Raw genomic sequence first — 15,129 nt, 5'->3', positions numbered from 1 at the left:
ATCTCATGGGATAGCATCAGGAGACAGTGAGGGAAAAGGAAAACTGATGAGATATTGATCGGTGTTGTTTTTATGAGGAGCCTGATGTTCCCAAGTTATTGGTTTATGGTGAAGTAGGAAATAGAACTGAGTCTTCAACTCAGTTATAAAAGCATTCATCTGTGTAGCTACACGTATACATGAACAGTGTACAGGTATAATGGCTACAATAGTAAGTACATGTAAATTGGTAACAATCTTCTTGGCACACCAGTAAATGTGTTGCATTCTTTAATGAAGCATGACTTGTATGCTGGATTATTAAGAATAATTTTATTCAGTGACCAATTGAATGTTCTAATTTTCACATCAGGAAATAGAACATTCAGCTCTTATCACCACTCATTTATTATTTTTACATGTTGACAAAAATGTCAATGAATGCTTTGCAAATCCAGCTAGACAAAAAATGTATTTATGATTTATATATAATATGTATGTACCTTAGACAGTTTGTCTATTCAACAATGTACATGTACAGCAAGTTTATGTGTATGTATAAACAAATGTAATGCCCGCTGCGATTTGATAATGCCCGCTGCGTAAACGTGCCAACACCCGGATATGACAGTTTAATCCATTCCTATTGGTCAAGAGTCTGTGAGTGCAGCAGCCACACAGAACCCACTACGTGTGCCAAGCACGTATTTATCCCCTTACATGTCGTCAATCACTTTTCCTAAATGTGTTTCTTTCTAAAGTTGTACAAGACCAATGACTCATGAACAAATAAAATAATTGGAGTGGGATGTACACAAAAGATTCCAAACAACAACATGTACATTGTACATGTACATGTATGTACCGACACATACAGTACATGGGCGTGCATATATGTGTACAATGTACATGTACATGGTATTTTGTTCCTCCTGATTGTTCAATTTTGTTTAGTTCTATCTACATGTACCCTGTACATGTAATCATAAGCCATAACCCCCATACCACATTACTGGTACGTGATGTACATGTATGTATCTGAACACAGCCAAAACACCAGTGTACATGTACATGTACGTGTTTGGTCATGTTGGTCCTCCATGTGACAATTGCCTGTCGGACTGTTACATATGGATACCAAGCTCAAAGGACAGGGGCTGTGGCAAACAGGACTCTATAGACCGATTCACCGACACCATTACTTGAGGTGTCCCAGTCATTCAGGCGCATATTCCTTAGCTTGATACATGCATGATTTTGGCTAGCAGTGCGCTCCCACTGGCTGAGGAAGCATTTCCATGCGCATCTCATTTAAACATGAGCATAGGGACATTGCAGTAATGGCTCCTGATTTTTGTTACCGAATCAGTCTATAAAGTGGTCAAAAGCTACAAAGGTTGGGAGAAATAAGTGGTCAAGTTCATCATTATTTGCTCTGTTTGGTTCAATGTTAATGAAGCTGATTATTAAAAACAGGTACTAGTACCGGTACACCCCCCTTCCAACTTTGTCATCCCTGTTTGCATTGGACCAGTGCCAACAAGTGGATGGGTTCTCCAGCTCTAACTACAGGCAATTCCATGGGTTTTCCCTGGCATTCTTGCACTTTATGTACTTGTAAGTACCCAGTACACTGTTTCTTGGGTTTTCCACTAACCTCTGATGCTAAACACTTCCCTTACCTTCAATGCAGTTGTTTTAAATTTACCATGTTTATTGAAGTTCATATTGTTTATTGATGTTGAATTGTATTTTCTCAAAACTTAACCACTTTTTGGTTATTAAACGCAAGTGTAAATGCAATCTGGTCATAACTGATTACATCTACATGTACAACATCTACATGTACATGTAGCATGCCTGGACTTCACTATAACTGATATTTAAACATGCTAATCCCTCATTTGTTTTTTACATAACTCTGCCACCACAGGTGGCATATCTTGCCTTTTTGGATAGTCAAAATTTTCAGGTAAAAATAATACTACCAGTACGTGTATTGCTACTTGTACCATTGATACATGTAAGTTACAAGCATCATTATCTTAAGCACACTGGCTGTACTATACGAGTGCATTTCTAAATCTGTTGTCAACAAGGTTTAGAATTTTGCAGATTTGAGGGTGTTGACAATACAGTAGGTAGGTAGGTAGTGTTTTATAAAAATAACAAGAATTTTTGTACCCTCGCATTGATTATTATATGTATCAATCAATTTGTAAACCACAGCACACCAGTGTGGTACATGTACATGTATGTATGTACAGTACATGTATTATTCAACCATGTTTGCTTTCAACTCCTTAAGGTGGAAGTGCACTTTCCTTTCATTAAATATGCGCCCCTGAAAAGCACTTTGTAATGTACAGTACATACTGTACAGCTAGACAAACCATTTAACAGTACAACAGCTACATGTACATGTGAACATGTACTACAGTAACAATGACCTTGAAAGAATGGGCTGAGCTTATAAATTGGCATTCAAAGGATGCTGTAACTGATGCTGCAGTCACACATATTTTTTAATGCTCTCATTTAGACACTTAATACAGGCCATATCGTGAACTTAAATGGATGGAACGTCCCTGATGAAAGCACAGAAGATAGCCATTATCTAAAAATGGGTCACAAACGGCCAACTGTATGGAGAAGGGATAAGAAAAAACAGGAAACTCAGTGATTATTATGACTCTGAGGTCCCTGCGATGCCCAGGGGGGAAGTTGGGGTAGTGCGTGCACCATTCAATCATTGAATGGTTGGTCGCGGCCAGTAGAAAAAGAAATGGCATCCTGACGAATCAATACTGCACGAGACCGAGGCGATATTGAAAGGTTAATGGATGGACGTAATTGATGTGATGGCACCGCTCCAATCAATATGACAAATGCACCGCACCCGTTCAATGCAAGTTCCTTGGACTTTATTTATCTCTCCTTTTTTTTTTTTTGGTCAGTAGACTGGGAGAAAAGCCTCTGCCTCCCTTCCTTTCTTCAGAGCTGGTTTGTTTTCCTCGCCAAGTCTCTTGCAGATGGCATTTGATGACCAAATGAAGCCTGACTTTGGTTGTGCAAGTCAAACTACTGATGTGTTTTTACTAGCAAGTGCAGTGAAGCAATACTAGCTATTTACACATGTGTGTACATGTACACACTGTACAGTGTACATGTACAACTGCACGTGTACATGTTCATGTACACTGCATGTACCGTAGTACATGTATGAAATAACCTTTAAATCTCCAGTGACAACCTACACTCCTCTGCTGTGGTACAATGTACCTGTCCTCTACTGTGGTACAATGTACATGTACCTATCCTCTACTGTGGTACAATGTACATGTACCTATCCTCTACTGTGGTACAATGTACATGTACCTATCCTCTACTGTGGTACATCCTCTACTGTGGTACAATGTACCTGTCCTCTACTGTGGTACAATGTACATGTACATGTACCTGTCCTCTACTGTGGTACAATGTACCTGTCTTCTACTGTGGTACAATGTACATGTACCTGTCCTCTACTGTGGTACAACGTACCTGTCCTCTACTGTGGTACAACGTACCTGTCCTCTACTGTGGTACAACGTACCTGTCCTCTACTGTGGTACAATGTACCTGTCCTCTACTGTGGTACAATGTACATGTACCTGTCCTCTACCGTGGTACAATGTACCTGTCCTCTACCGTGGTACAATGTACCTGTCCTCTACTGTGGTACAATGTACCTGTCCTCTACTGTGGTACAATGTACCTGTCCTCTACTGTGGTACAACGTACCTGTCCTCTACTGTGGTACATGTACAATGTACCTGTCCTCTACTGTGGTACAATGTACATGTACCTGTCCTCTACTGTGGTACAAAGTACCTGTGCACACACCTCTACCAGGTACACATCATGTACATGTGTACATTGTACAGTAGTTGTGGCCTGTGGGAAGTTACATGTACAATGAGCACACCCATACTGGTAAGAAAAAACAAACTTTACTACACATGTATGAAGTTCAATAAATGGTGGAATTACATGTACTCATCAATAACTGATACCTTTATGAACTACAGGGTACCAGTAAGTAATGTACAACAATATACATACATGTATTCATGGTATTGGCACATGTAAATGTACATGTATTTGTACATGGGCACTGCATCCATGAGAAGAATAAGAACAATTCAATTCAGCAAGCTTTGTTGCATTTTAAGACTACCAATTCATCACTGCCCACATGAGTACACTCTTACAGATTCCACTTTGAAACTTACCTTCCTTGGCCTTCATTACTTAAAAGCATTATTAATCATCTCATTTATTCATACGTACATGTACCATTATATGCAGCCCTTCTTGGAACCATACATGAACATGTATACACTGCACATGTATGTACATGTACATGTACATCCAGTGACACTGAAAGTATACAACTACATGTACACAATATGGTATGGTCCATGAACATGTATGTACATGTACATTGCACATGTACATGTACATGTATATGCTGTATGTAAATGTACATCCAGTGACACTGAAAGTATACAAGTACATGTACACAGTATGGTATGGTCCATGAACATGTACTTACATGTATGTACATGTACAGTGTATATCATATACACTGTACCAGTAAGTACAATGTAAACTCAACTTCAAATTCAGCTGATACAATTTACATACATGTACATGTACATGTAGTTCTCCCTTTTAAAACACAATTTAAGGCAGTGCAGTGTTCATGTACATGTACATGCATGACATGAGGACAGTTTAGCCAAGTTGCTATTGGTCTTGGCCCACCAGGTGGCAGGTCCTAAAATGGTTGATAAAGCATTAACTCCCAGAGGCACAAACCACAGCATGACTAAAAGGATGGCTTAAAATTGGTGGATGGTAACATTGGTGAACAAAATCATTGGATACAGTCAAACCTGGTTAATAACAGCACTGTTAATACAAGATTCTGCTTTTAACAAGGACATTTTTGGTCCCAATCCTTTGTTTTCATTGTTTTATTCTTGATAGTACAAGGTTCCTGTTATAACACGGTAATTTACCAAGTCCAGAGGACCTCTTATTAATGAAGTTCAACTGTATATTTGTTTCTTTTAACTTGTTTTAACTTTCTGACTCATAAGATATCAACGTACTGTACATGTACATGCTTGTTAAGATCAGCACAGGTGAACATGGTGAATGGAGGTTGATTTGATGTCCCTGTTACAAGCACTATGATGATATTGTACGTACATGTAGGCCTATAATTTGCAGTAGAATTGAATTGAAACTCATCCACATCACCATTAAAGCTACATGTACGTGTACATTGTAACTGGCTATTCTTTTCTGAATTCTTAGAAATGTCGTGAAAAGCTGCACATGATACACAGTTAACGTTTTATGTGGAAAATGAACTTGCATAATGCAAGGTATAGTACACTGTACATGTACTACATTGTATTTATTTACAAAAAAAATTTTGGAAATGAAACAAAATGAATGTACCGCACCTGCACATGTACATTATGTGTACATTTACATGTACAGTAACTTGATACCGGTACATATCAAATCATAGAAGTACAATGTACATGTACGTATCAGGATCCATGTACAATGTGCATGTACGAGTAGGTCTGTTCAGTATGCACTGGTACATGTAGCTGTCACTGTCATTTTTTAAGTACAACATCTTGTAGGCCAACATGTACTGGTACATGTAAAATTTTTGAATGTGTTACATATACATGTACCATGTGTATACATGTACATGTATACTGTAAACAAATTACATGTATTCACTCATCAAATACAGTGAAACTGAATGTCTTGAAAATATGTTACTTACGATATTTAAATAACAATAACTTCTGATTAAAATGACTGTTCATTTACCAGTACCAATGCATCATTACATGTAAGTGCATGCACTGGGGGACAGAACAGGCTTTATTGTTATCTTTTTTTCTTCTACATTCAGACTCTCAGAACTGACAATTACCAATATAGTGATTTTTAATGATCATGTTGCTCAGTGAACACAATCATTTATTCTCGTTGCTTGCCTAGTCCTAGCATTAAAGAGCTCCCTTGAGGACAATCATCCACGCAGAAAATATGCCTGTGCCACAGCAACCAAACTGCACAGGATACTCTAGGTGACAACTCTCGGACAAAAATTATTTTCCAATCTTCTGTAAAGAAGTGCACACAGGTTTTTGTTGCTTGTCATGCTTGTGTTGCCAGCATATTCGTGCCTGTATTCAATCATTCATGGACCAACTCCCTGGCTAAGGTTACCGCACTAAAGTGCCAGCAAGGTGTTAAAATGCACTTGTTATGGAACTTTACAAGAGCCACACAAGAACCTTGAGAAAAGGCTGCTTGAGGAAGATGACTAAAAGGTGAATGCACACGAATGACCCCTTGAAGGTAATTTTAAATTGAAGGGAATAACATAAATGGTACCAATAAACACTTTAAATAGCGCCTAAATCAGTTGTAAATGCAACGAAAGTTTTGCAAATGCAATCATATTTTCACCATACAGTCGCCCTTTGAGACTTAAGACAGGTTAAAAACTACATACAAAATGTACTAGAACAATTTTTAGCATGCTTAAAAAATAAGCAATGATAATGTACTCAAAATTCAGTCTGGAAAGGCATAAATGGTAGCACAAATCACATAATGAATTTAAAGCTTACCGTGTGCGCTGTACATGTACATTTACTGCACACATATCACGTTAACACACACACTCTGCATGGGGTAGTGGTGCAAGTTAGTGCTGGTTGGTTCCTGATCTTAACATACCGGTACATGTACATTGGTGTTGCACTGTATACAGACACCAGGGCTGCTTTATAAACCACATCTTGGGCTCAACTGTACTTTTTGCTGTTTTTGCGGCAACGTAAATGAAACCTAAAACAGAGTTCACTCCGAAATTAAAAGGTGTCGCTCTGAACAAGAGTATCAGAAATAGAGCAACTCATGCAGCCGGGTGTCCCGCAACACGCTGAAACTATGGTTGAACCCCTTGGCAAGAACCCTGATGTTGACCTCATCGGCACTCGTATATACATGTACATACATGTACATGCATATTGTGTGGTGTATGTACGTCGGACTGGGTTATGATTCTACGGTTATGGATGGAGGATGTACAGGTACATGTAAACATGGGTACATGTACCGGTAATTACACAGGTCAGGTGTAAGAGGGACACAAAAACGGACCCTGAATTTATAGAAAGACCTAAATGAAAAACTTCAAGACTACAGTTTACGTACCAGTACCATAACAATGGTATAACAAGCAAATGCTAAATATGTACCAGTACATCTACAAATAACTCTGTGAGGTGTAGCATCCAAAAATGAAAGTGATAGCCTGTAACTGTAAACTAAACATGTCATCATGTGGAATAAATGACTAGTCTAACTATTGAGAAAAGACAGAGAACTGAAACTTACATGTACATACATACATTTACAAATGTACACGCAAGTAACAACAGATACATGTACATGTACATGTACCAGTATGGTACCAGTACGAGTATACATGTACATGTACATGAAGTACCAGTATATGCAGCATATGTACATTACATGTAAGTCCAATAAACCATTTCAAATTTCCATTTTACAAAGTTCAATAAATTTTCTGTAATTCAAGAACAGTATGCCGTACGTGTACAATATGATCTTTCTAATTAATTTTTTCAGAATTGCTCAGAGCTGAGTATTGGGATTAAAACAGCCAAATCAATAAAAAGAAAGTGATGATATGCTTAAGGAATCAATACCACATAATAATAGCATCTTATTTGTATAAGCAGAAGTCTACCTACATGTAGCTGGGCCATGAAGAGGAAATTAACGTTATCGATGAGACTGGCATGACTGGGGACCAGGCAACCCTGCAAATGAAGTTTAGATGACTTCTATTGCAAAGGCCTGCTCATAGTGCATGGATAGACAGGAAATTGCTAAGATTTGAATTCGCCAGCCGACAGTTAGTAAAACAATGAGGCTCCTTTATGCCAGTACTTGAATTTTGTTCCTGGGATAGTTATGGATGGTTACAAAGAACTGAGTGAATTTAACAAATTACATGTACATGTACTTAGAAAACAGTTTTTCAATTAAGTTTTGAAAAAATTACCAGTCGTCTATAAAATGGTTGAATGCAGTTTAGGAATTTTTATTTTTAAATTCAACAACATGAGTATGACAAATCACAAATGGCATGCAAATTCACTTGCAAAAATGGTGTGCACTGAACTACATGTACATTTACTTTTTATTCCCAGCAACCATTCTAGCATATCACTTTATAAGGCATTCATCATGATCATGCCTAGCCAGACACCAAACAATGACTATGCCAGAACTGATCACACTCAAAAAGAAATGGAAGGCTAATCTGATTTTGGTCTGGTTATTAAAATCCTAGGCTTGCCGTCTAATTTATTTTCCTCTTGCTCATATTAAAAAGCAAGGCAGCCTAATCAATCATCCCCAAGACTTAATAACTGAATTTCCTCCTGGGCTGATGTGCAAACAGCCCGATCAAGGAAAAAGGGAGTGGTTGAGGGACATATAATGTCCAGTAATAAGTACAAAATTCACTGCAAAATGGGCATTTTGGATTTCAGTGTGGTCTAGTCATCATGTGCCCACATGTGTATTTACCTGTACATGAACATGTACATACCGGTACACTGTATGTTGTACAATAGAGGCAATAATCTACCTGTACATGTACAAGGGAAGCCATGTCAAACATGTTAATTACATATTAGGTACATGTACATGTGCATACAGTACAATGCACGTGCTCTGTCATACAATGTGCATACATGTACATGTACAATGTACATGTACATGTAGGTACATACGTATACATGTGTTACTGGATAATAATTGTCCTAACACTTGGGCCCAACTATGTAAAAACATGTACATGTACATCAACCACACACAGGTGTCATACGTACATTACATGTACATGTACTGGAAGTAATTGACCACCGTCGCCCATAAAAAGACTCCATACATGTACATCCTCATGTACCGGTAACAAACTAACATACTACACATGAGAAGGGTGTAATTCACAGCACTGTTTAATACATGTAAAGGTACATGTAGTTAGCACAAAACCCATCATGCACGAGGCCGTTGATGAATGGAGTGAATTTACAGCGTGTTCGCATAGAGAAAACATTTCTTATGTACTTAACTCACATGTACAGTGCGGTACTGTAACGGTCAAAGATTTTTAGCTGCATTTGCTAAAGTTTAAGTTGTTTTGGATTTGGAATGTGCACATGTAAATGTGCCACTTCTTCTACATGTACATTTCACCGTGAGGATTTGACTGAACCATGAAAATCACACTTCACACAATCAACTTTGTCATCATCATGACTAACATGAAACCACCAAGACTTACATGACCCAGGAGGTCCGAGGGTACATGTATGCCTCACCATGGTACATGTACGTGTGTGTAACATCACATTTTGGGAATCAGTATATTCAGTGATGCAGTCTTTTCATGAAACCATTGTTCACATGACTATTTTATGCATGGTGAATACAAACCCCTGTGTTCGTACATGCAACTTTTAAACATGCCCAAGCAATAAGCGTTTTGCACTTTGCAGGTTAAATTTGCATAAAAGTCTGGTACAATGAGTTAAATTTGATTGCTATAAACATAACAATTTGAATTTAGCAGACAAAACACACTGACAATGTACACATGTACAAGTACATGTACAATTTTTATGTACATGTATGTACACGTAACTCTTGACTGTCAGTGTCACTGCTCACATTTTTTTCAATGAATTCTCAGTGTTTTATTGTTGAAAGCAGCAACCTCCAAGCAACATTTAGACTACTCTTGGCAATTGAAGAATGCACTTTTTAAAGAGAGGATGAGCACTTGTTCATCATCATTCCGCAGACACAAGTAGACCATGCATGTACCCGTACACTGATCATTCACTCAGTACAAGACTTTGTGCAAGACAAACTTAATAAACAATCTTTGTTTTGGCTGTCAAAAATGAAGGGCTTTTCCTGATTTTCTCAAAGAAGTGAATTCAAAATGTAAAACAAGTCAATTTCAAAAATTAAATTTCAAACCCAAAAATTGGCCAATCTTGTAAAATTACAGCAAAAACTTTGTTTGTCACTGCAGCATAATTACATGTAGGAGCAATAATTCCACGTAGATGTACATGCACATGTACAGTGTACATAACACATGTGCATGTATCACGCTATCACAAATTCACAATTTTTGAATATCCCAAACACTTATGAAAAGGGTTGCATGATGATTTCGGGGGCTACAAAAAGGGGTTCAATACTAAATGGGGGGGGAACAATTTTTTGAAAGTACGGTAAACTTGTTTGTTTTTGTTACGCCCCAACTATAGGCTGCGGTTCGGCTGGCCCAACTGTTATTGGCCAAAAGGTAGAAAATTTCTCAACCTTCCCCGAGTTTATACAGCTCACACTTGGCATACATGTACATCATGTAATTTATCTAAAATATGCCACTTCATTATAGGCCTACATGTAAAACTCATTTCTGCAAGCACGAGTTGCTGATGCAAACAAAATGACTCTGGCATGAACCATTTTGCTGTAGTTGGACTGGCCCAATTTTGACACTATAGTTGGGATGGTCCCAACTATAGTTGGGCCAGTCCCAAGTTCCCAGCTGGAGCTGGGACTGATCAGCTGATGCTATATTTGGGGTATACATATAACAGACATGTATTGGACACTCAAAATTTGCGGTCCAGTCATGCCATTGCCAGTGTGATTCTTTCTAAATTTAACTTTATCTGTTTGTATCACCACAAAATGACAAAGTCACACAACTCAACTTTTTTCTAATAGAAACTTTTTTCTACCTGGGCTAGGGCTGTCTCGACGTCTCCTTTAGCGTATCAAACTTGTGAACGCAGCAGACAGCAGCTGTAATCAGTCATTGCCAGCCTGTGCTGGACGACCTCTCACAACCACTGACAACCGCACCCGTTTAAAATTACACTCACTCAATCTTGAGTCACACAGAAATCTCGCCGCAAACAAGACCCCTTCGCATAACATCTAAGGGGCTCCCTTTTTGTTGGCTAGCCAATTTTTGCTTACTAAATTAACTGTCCTTTTTGTAGTCTATAAGAACTACCCGCAACCGCCAATGAGCCTGCACTACACCAACCACGTAGCGTACGTACATGTACATACATGTACTAGCGCCTTCATGTACCTAATACTGCACAACGATCTCTCCACACGCACTTGTGTGCACTCCATATTGAACCAGAAAATAGCAGTTCGATCAATTTCTGATACTTGTCAATCTTACCGACCAAAAATAGCTCGATATACCCGAAAAATGCCCAAAGTTTGCTTAAAAGTTTTCTGGAAGGATAAGAGGTTTCCATGCAGTCATTGCTGACCTAGAATCTTACCTGCAAAAGCGGTAAATCGAAGTTTTTCCAGTACTGAAACATCGACGAGATGTTGGCCGCAGCCATGTTGATCGATCACTGAACAAAGAAATCAAACTCGCACATTTCGTGCACGAAATGCATTGGATGAACGATATACGAAGCCTGTATGCTGAGATCATGCACAGAAAAGGAGCTGCCGGCGCTTGTACAGGCAGAACAGGCGTCGACCATTTTTATTGGAGGGGTCACGCAAGATAATTGATCATCCGTAGAAAATAGTAATCATTATGCATTTTGTGAAATTGAGTCACACAAAATGCAAAGTAAACAATCTTTTTTAAATATTACTCTAGATACTTTGAAGATATCTTTCTTGTTGAACGTAATTTGCTTCTTTTTCATATTGCGGTATTGCATTGTATCGGGCAATCGGTGCCCAATCATTAATTATTATAATTTGTACGACGCGTGTGCAATTGGCTATTGTAACATCACTACTACTCCTTGATTGATCCCAGGCTGATGCTAATAACTCCAGATCATGAATTCTGGGAAGGAAAAGCAATTACCCTGGGCATATCACAATATAATCTAGATGGTACAATACTAGGATGAAATTTCGGAGGGGGGCGCATCTGGGGTGCTGGCAACTTTTTTCCCCGACAGGGCATGCACTGAGCATAAATTGACCGTGATCGCTGTTTCAAAATTGCAAATGCGGAGGGGCACGGTTCGCAGGGGGACGTTATCCCTTTAAGGCAGTGCGTTAAATACCTTAGTAGTCGGGAAGGTCTTCAGAAATTTGGATTTCGTTTATATGAATTTCAACTAAATATTCAACTTTTTTATCCGATGAAAATATTGTATCTAAAATCCACAAAAAAACGGAAATTGAAAGCAACGATGCAGGCATCAATTTTGTATCATTTTTGTTCATTTGTTCAAAAAGGTCCTGGTAGTTGAATCTGCCCGAGACTTGTACAAATTAAGGGCTGTCTTCAGCACATTTTAGCTCGCTGTACCTGGACGTATCTATCCCAATATGCATGGTGAAATGCCCCTGTTCGAAACAGAGTGCATGCTTCACAGGAAAAGTGTGTATCCACTGACGATACTTTAACCTTAAGAGCTATAATTTTAAAATTGGTTTGCATGATTTGTAGTGTATTTGTCTCAATTAAAGGTCGTGTTATTGAATTTTTTCCATACTCCTAAAAGGTTTTTATTTTGAGACAAAAAAGCGCAAAGTTCTCCTACTCAAACTTAAAGGGTAGCTACAATGCAATTTTTCAAATACAAACTTCCAAAATGCACTTTTATATGTCAATTGACCTCGTTTCAAATACGAACTTCCAAAATGCACCTTTATATGTCAATTGACCTCGTTTCAATTTTTTTTTTACACTGTTTAAAGGGTATTTTGCTGCCTTTTTTATTTTTATGCTAATAAGTATTCCATCTTCATGAGAACAAATGTGGTGTCATCCCAGGAAGAGTAGCTCAGTGTTGCATTGGTTTGTGCTAGCCTCAGTATAAGTACACAGAAATAAGGAAACATACAGAGTTTTCTCAGAAATGCTTTCATTGTATTAATTTGAACAGGACAACGTCATTGAAACATGTCTTCCCTTGATGACATCGCAGCAACAGCGCCCTCAGTTGGCCAGCCAAGCATGGGTAATTTTTTATTTTAAAAACTTGCCCTTTTCAATTAATTTAACGAAAAGGGATGTGAAATAATTTTTATACATTACAGAAGAGTATAAAATTGCAGAAAAATGGGATATAAGAAGAAGTCATTGCTGCTTCACTGACTTTAACTTCCCCGCCGAATTCACTTTTATTGTAACGCCGCATGCGGGCCCAGTTGGATATGATGAGCTTGCATTAATGTTGAGGGTTTTTAAAGATGTCAGCAGGTGGTTCTTTAAGGGGCGTATACTAACTGTTGCACCTGAAAGTGACCATATTCTCATCCTCATTGCCTAAATGACAACGACACATCATCACCAGTCGAATGGAAAATCACCGTCAGGAATGTGAAAGATTCGATAAAAGCGAATTTTAAGTTTTAGATAAATAAAACTGATTTCACCATTGCAATCGAGTACAGGCACTGCAATCATATGCCTATTCTATCTGTTCTGAAGTATACACGTAGTGAATGCGTTGGTGCCAGTTAGTACTTCGCTTGTCACCCAGCGCTCGAACAGGGCTCTGGGACGCCGGCTGATGGCCTTGCACGGATTTTTAATTTTATAGTGACTCAAGGAAATACGCACACGGGGTACCAGGCTCAATCCGGTACACAAGTGTTGGTTATCAACTCAATGTTTTTCTTCCGCATTGCTGAAATTATCCTCATTACACTTCACTTGTTCTTTCAAAATTGATCAAGACAACCAATGATTTGAAATATATCGCCAAAAGACACGTAGTCAATGAAATTTAGTGACAAGATAAATTACCGCCATTGTTCCAAGGCCATGTTTTTATCATGCCGACACAATACACTGTGCCGTAGCATTGCCATTGGCTAACCAAAAACTTAAAAATAACGCTAACTGAAAAGTGGAAGTGATAAGCCCGAGGTCGGAAGGCGTGCACAAAGTAACAATCACGTACACTGAGTGAAAAACCATCCCAGCGGCCCTGTTCCGGCGCAGAGCGCGGCGACGAGCGAAGGTTGGTGCGAGCTCAATGAGCGTTGTGAATGAGACGAGGGCGTCCTTTATTTTTTGACTCAACAATTTTGTTTCCGTTTTGCAATGTGTAAATCAAGTTATACACAAGGTCATTAAATCACGAAAGATTTATGACCACAAGAATTGTCCATGGGGGTGCAGGCCGGTAAATGCATTCAAATTCTCTACAAATTAGAGCATTTTGTGGCCCATGAACTTGAATATTTGTAGAAAAGACAGGTTTAGGAAAGGAAAACGTATACCAGCTTGTGTGTGACTCAGATTTGGAAGAAATCTGTGCCTGAAAACGGTCTTTTTTTCGAGAGTTGTAGGCATCGATATTTCAAAATCGCAAGGGGCTGCACAACTGCTTTTTAAGGATGACTTTCCGTGGGAAAAATATCTTCAAAAGTCATCGATTAATAAATGAATATTTGAACTTGAAAGAAAATGAAAAATCCTAAAATGGGCTTTGATTTGATGTGTGTTTCGAACACCCGAGAAACTCATGAGTATTTTTCCTGATGTTTTTAAGTTCAGGTATTTATCATCACTGTTGGTTGTGGCAGTTTATTTAAGTTACTGGCCAGCAACCGTGAAGAGCTATAGCTGTTAAGTTGCGACATGAGTATCTCAATTATTGGAACCAAATTGATGGATTAGACGCCAGTGCACATGGGCAATTAACACGTAATACTTAATTGCATGCTCTCCTGCACACATAATGAACAGTTAATTTGGTTAGAATGTAAAGTCTTAAGTTTGCTCTTCATGGAGGACGAAAAGCGGCCATCTGCTTTTCTGCTATCAGAATAGTAGAAAAGCTTATTTTTAACCTCAAAGGAAGATTGACCATTTTCCACTTTTCTGCTACTTCAAAAGTAGTCTGTTTTCCTCTTTTTGATGGCGGTCGAAAAGTGGTCACTGATCTGCTTTTCAGTGTCTCCAATGGGCCGGACGGTGAA

General features: G+C 38.6%; 1 protein-coding gene and 1 long non-coding RNA gene across 2 annotated transcripts in view; one reads left to right on the top strand and one right to left on the bottom strand.

Annotated features, from left to right (window-relative positions):
• LOC110989533 (homeobox protein cut-like 1) overlaps nt 1-11,675 on the bottom strand; it is a 47,341-nt gene extending 35,666 nt beyond the window's left edge. The window contains exon 1 of the mRNA XM_022253996.2: nt 11,499-11,675. Within this exon, the coding sequence (XP_022109688.2) occupies nt 11,499-11,564 (66 nt within the window). The 5' untranslated portion in view covers nt 11,565-11,675. The remainder of the gene's footprint in view (nt 1-11,498) is intronic.
• Nucleotides 74-15,113, top strand: LOC147798273 (uncharacterized). The gene is made up of 3 exons (XR_015426294.1): nt 74-211; nt 1,456-1,596; nt 13,083-15,113. It is a non-coding gene; the product is annotated as an uncharacterized LOC147798273 (long non-coding RNA).
• Nucleotides 15,114-15,129: the final 16 nt, after the last annotated feature.

This window comes from Acanthaster planci, linkage group LG09 (genome assembly GCF_054643075.1).
Source record: "Acanthaster planci isolate LZ-2023a linkage group LG09, COTS_SCS, whole genome shotgun sequence".
In the NCBI taxonomy this organism is placed as follows: domain Eukaryota; kingdom Metazoa; phylum Echinodermata; class Asteroidea; order Valvatida; family Acanthasteridae; genus Acanthaster; species Acanthaster planci.
This window is presented reverse-complemented; position numbering and strand designations above follow the sequence as displayed.